Source organism: Monodon monoceros, unplaced genomic scaffold (assembly GCF_005190385.1).
Source record: "Monodon monoceros isolate NGI ecotype Baffin Bay Population unplaced genomic scaffold, NGI_Narwhal_1 Super_Scaffold_18, whole genome shotgun sequence".
Lineage (NCBI taxonomy): Eukaryota > Metazoa > Chordata > Mammalia > Artiodactyla > Monodontidae > Monodon > Monodon monoceros.
The window spans coordinates 1,836,329-1,841,736 of NW_021703774.1; the positions used below are offsets into that span (position 1 = coordinate 1,836,329).

At 40.5% G+C, this 5,408-nt stretch overlaps 1 protein-coding gene across 2 annotated transcripts in view; it reads left to right on the forward strand.

The window, feature by feature from the left end:
- DDX59 (DEAD-box helicase 59) overlaps window positions 1-4,369 on the forward strand; it is a 21,578-nt gene extending 17,209 nt beyond the window's left edge. For both annotated transcript variants that reach the window (XM_029231049.1, XM_029231050.1), the window contains exon 8: window positions 3,860-4,369. In XM_029231049.1, coding sequence (XP_029086882.1) covers window positions 3,860-4,123 — 264 coding nt within the window. In that variant the 3' untranslated portion in view covers window positions 4,124-4,369. The remainder of the gene's footprint in view (window positions 1-3,859) is intronic.
- The last annotated feature ends 1,039 nt before the right edge of the window (window positions 4,370-5,408 follow it).

Below are 5,408 nucleotides of genomic sequence, written 5' to 3' on the forward strand. Positions count from 1 at the left end.
CTCCACGGCATGTGGGATCTTCCTGGACCGGGGCACAAACCCGTGTCCCCTGCATCGGCAGGCGGACTCTCAACCACTGCGCCACCAGGGAAGCTCCATACTTTCAATTTAATGATTTTTGGATGGGACTTCCCTGGTGGTGCTGTGGTTAAGAATCCGCCTGCCGGTGCAGGGGACTCGGGTTAGAGCCCTGGTCTGGGAAGATCCCACGTGCTGCGAAGCAGCTAAGCCCGCGAGCCACAACTACTGAGCCCGTGCTCTGCAACAAGGGAAGACACCGCAATGAGTAGCCTGCACACCTCAACGAAGAGTAGCCCCCCTTGCTGCAACTAGAGAAAGCCTGCATGCAGCAACGAAGACCCGACGCAGCCAAAAATAAATAAATTAATTAATTAAAAAGAAAAAAATAATAATTTCGGCTAGAAATCTGTCTAGAGTATTAAAATACTTAAGAAGCTTCTTTGCTTGTTACATGGAACATGCTGGTTATACCTATGTACCTGTCTCTTGCTCTCCCCAGGCCAGCCCTGTGGCTGGCAGTTATCAGGCTACACCCACTGTAATACAGGCAGCGTGCCTCGGGGATGCTGACAGGTGCAGAGCTGCGTGCCTCTCCTCAGAGGGGCCACAGGTTCTTCTGCTTTTGTAGTTCTGTATTTGGGTGTTTTTTGTTTGTTTCAATCATCAAAGTACACATACACACGATAACAAAGCACACAAATAACGAAAGATATAAAGTGAAAGGTAAGTCTTTTCAAGGAAGCCCTCCTACCTTTGAGTGGTTCCCCCAGTTAACACTGCAGAAATGGTAAATGCATGCGTGTGTGCATATATACAGATGTGATGTGCATGCCCTGTCACACCTTCCACATAAATGGGACCATATTATACTCTCTATTCTGTGCCTTCTTTCTTTTTTTTTTTAACGAGGAAATATATTTATTTTATTGAAGTATAGTTGATTAACAATATCATGTTAGTTTAGGTCTACAGCACAGCGATTCAGCTCTATGTGTGTGTGTGTGTGTGTGTGTGTGTGTGTATAAATAATATATTCTTCAGATTGTTTTCCCTTACAGGTTATTACCTAATATTGATTAGAGTTCTGTGTGCTATATAGTAGGTCCTTGTTTTTTATTTATTTTATATATAGTAGTGAGTATCTGTTAATCCCAAACTCCTAATTTATCCCTCATCCCACTCCCCCTTTCCCCTTTAGTAACCATAAGTTTGTTTTCTATGTCTGTGAGTCTCTCTGTTTTGGAAATAAATTCCTTTGTATTTTTTTGTTTTGTTTTTTTTTAGATTCCACATACGAGTGACATCATATGACATTTGTCTTTCTCTGTCTGACTTACTTAGTATGATCATCTCTCTAGGTCCATCCACGTTGCTGCAAATGGCACGATTTCACTCTTTTTTATGGCTGAGTAGTATTCCGTTGTGTATATGTACCACAGCTTCTTTATGCCTTCGTCTGTCTGTGCCTTCTTTCTTTATTAAAGAGGCCTTAGACAGTTTTCCTTATCAGCACACACTAGGTACCACTGAATAAGTGTTGATATGGATTGAGTGCTTAGCCTAATGCCAGGCACTGTTCTGAGCTCTTTAGATGTTTTCACTTGTGGAATCTGGCTCATTCTATTTTCGTGGCTGCATGGGAATGTGTTATGTGGATGTCCTGTAATTTATTTACCAAATCCTTCATTGCTGGACAATCAGATGTTTCCCGTGTTTTGTTATTAATGCTGCAATGGACACCTGTATACACAGCTCCCTGGGCCTCTCCTGCAAGTGCATCTGTAAGAGAAATTCCTAGTGGGAGAACTGCTGGGTTAAATGATACGGGTATTTAAAATTATAGTCAGTATTCCCACGTGTCTGATTTTTAATTTCAGGGGTGGTAAGCTTCTGGAGAAATAATTCTGTATTGTTAACATTAGCTGTCTTTGGCCGGGCTGCGTGGCTTTGTGGGATCTTAGTTCCCCGACCAGGGACTGAACCCAGGCCCACAGCAGTGAAAGCTCCGGGTCCTAACCACTGGACCGCCAGGGAACTTCCTAGCTATCTTTTAGAATTTGGAGACCGTTGCAGTTAATTTTTAACTGCTTTTTATCTCAGTATAACGTATCTAGTATAAATTACATCTCAGATGTAATCCACATGCTATACAATTTGCCAATTTCAAGTGTACAGTTCATTGGTTTTTAGTATATTCACAGAGTGGTGCAGCCATCCGTATAATTGATTTTAGAAAATTTTCATCGCCCCCAAAAGAAACCCCTCGCCCCTCCACAGTCACCCCAGTTCCTCATCCCATGCACACACCCTCATTCTAAGGCAACGGCGACTGAACTCGGTAGATTTATGTCTTCTGGACATTTCACGTAAATGGAATCATACAGTATGTGGTCTTTTGTGACTTGCTTCTTTCAGTTAGCATAATGTTTTCAAGGTCCACACATTGTTGTAGTATTTTATTGACAAATAATATCCCATTGTAAGGATACACCATATTTGTCCATCCATTCATTGGTTGCTAGACGTTTAGGTTGTTTCCACTTTCTGGCTACTATGAATAATGCTGTGAACGCCCAAGGCCATGTTTTTGTGTGGACATGTGTTTTCATTTCTGTTGGACATAAACGTAGGAATGGACTTGCTGGGTCCATGTTGAACATCTTGGGGAACCACCAGACTGTTTTCCCATGCAGCTTCATATTTTACATTCCCACCAGCAAAGTATAAGTGTTCCATTTTCTCCATATTCTCATCGACATTTACATTCTTTTTTTTATTATAGCCAGGTTCATGGATATGAAGTGTTTTGGATTTGCCTTTCCCTAATGACTAATGACGTTGCACATCATTTTGTATACTTATTGGCCACTTGTATACCTTTGGAGGAATGTCTGCTTAAATCCTTTGCTTTTAAATTGGGTTGTCCTTTTGAGTTGTAGAAGTTCTTTATATGTTCTAGAGACCCTTATCAGGAGCATGACTTGCAGATACTTTCTCCCATTCTGTGAGTTGCAGGCATTAATTTTTAGTTTTATTGAAACAACTCAGTAAGGTAAATAAATCAGGTAAAAACAAAAGCTGATACTGAAAAACAGCATCTCCCCCTTATTTCTCCCCAGTCTCGTTCTCTGCAGGCCACCCCTTCCAGCTCTTTTAGAAGTTTCTTCTTTTACGGCGTTAAGGACGTTCTCTCTATTGGCGGGAACTATCTATTCATTTAGATAATCTGAGTATACTTTAAGTTCTACGTTTCAATTAAGGAGCAGAAATTGACCATGATTGTGTGTTTCCCTCCCTTCTGAAGAGTTTCTCAGCATATTTGGAGACACGTTTTGTTCCTTCTCACGGGTCTCCACAAATTTGTGTCTGTTTAACTCTGTCAAAATGAGAAGTAACTTTATGCAAAAATGGACTTGCTTCAGTCTCACATTTCAAGGCACTTAAGTACTATAAAGGAGATACAGTCCTTTTGCTCTTAATGCAATAGCTTTCAAAAAGTTTCTACCTTAACCCACTCACAATAAGAAATATCTTTGCCTCCTTACCCCCTACACGTACATACAAACATGCACACATATGCACACACGCGCATAACTGAAACACAAGTTTCACAAACAATACTCACTTTTCTTATTTTTATTCTCTTATTTTCTATTTGGGTTGTTTCCTTAACACTATGCTAGTGGCAGCCCACTAAATTGATCTCACAAGTATATTGAGGTGAACAACTCAAAAAATGCTCTCTGAACAAATGTTCATCTTAGTGAAGCTTCTGTAAATACTAGTCTTCGTTTTCTTTCAAGAGACATTAAGATTCTATGTGAACATTTCATTTCAGGTTGGAAGAGTGGGGAGATTAGGTCAGAATGGAACAGCGATTACTTTCATCAATAACAACTCGAAAAGACTCTTCTGGGATATTGCAAAACGAGTGAAACCCACAGGGTCCCTTCTCCCCCCCCAGTTGTTAAATTCCCCTTACCTTCACGACCAGAGGAGAAAGGAGCAGCAGAAGGATAAACAGACGCACAATGATCTGGTTACGGGGGCTAATCTTATGGACATTATTAGAAAACATGATAAAAGTAATTCTCAAAAATGATTTGTGATACCACGTTGAATAATCTTTATTGCATATTGTCAGTGAAATTTCTGTACATTATTCCTGTATGGTTTGATGAATGTGACATGCACACGAAACAAAAAGTTAACATGATGTAAAAAGTTTTAATAGACTATCAAATTTATACAGCAATATTGTATTTATTTTCCTTCTTAATTTTCATAAATTAAAAACAACAACAGAAAGTGAATTACTAAATGAAGTAAAAATTTCTTCTCTCTGGAAGAAGTCCTTTTTTTTTTTTTTCAATAAAGATTCCTCGTAGCTATCGTCAGAACCAGAAACCCACACATCCTGACTCAGATGGTGATTCTTCTGTTTTATATCCACTGTGCTGCGTGCACATTGGCACCTGGATTATTGTTGAATCAATGAATATTGGAGAAAAGTAAATGATAAAAAATGGAAGAAATGGTCAGTGCCCCTTTTGAAAGAAATGTTAAATATCTATTTTCTCTCTCCGTTTTCCTTTCGGCTAGATAAACGTAAATTTATTTTACATCTGATGTGGGCTGCTCATCAAATAATGTCGAGTTATGTGAATGTTGCATTGCAATATATAGTTTTATGTTAACGCCACTTGGCTAATTCAGTTGATTTACTTAAAAAATAAATGTAAAAAGTGTATTATTGTACTCCACACATCTTTCCTGAGCTCACACTATGTTCTGGATGTTTGTTCAGTGCTCAGGACACAAGTGGACATTGTGCCTGCCCTCAGAGCTTACAGACTGCATAATAAACCAACTTTAAAGTCTGGGGAATTTAACAAAACCAAGATGTATTTCTCACTTATGGCAGGACTGGCAGCTTCTCCTCTGGGTCTGAGGTCTTCCATCTCTTGGTGGCACCGGCTTAAACACGTGGCCTCCAGAGTCGGCCTGAGAAACACATGCAGGTGCTGGCCCGTCTGGGCTCAGGCTTCCAAACCTCTCAGCTGATGATTTTAAACACTGGGGGGAAGGATGGGCATTTTGCTTTGATGCAGCAATACTTTCATTTCTTTAAAAACCATTAGTGTTGGTTTAGCTGGGTTAGTTAGAAAGTATGTTATGTAAGTGTTGGCACTTAAACAAGCATTGTACCCTCAGCATCCTCCCCGGGGGTGAGGGACCAATGCAGGTAACTAAACCCTAGCGTTTGTGGTCGCCACCCAATGGGAACAGTGGGGTCAGAGTCTCCCCAGAGTGCGCGAAACCTCAGGACTCCCTCTTGCCCCATTTCTGTCTGCCGACTGTTGAGCGGTATTTCAAGGGACCAGGCT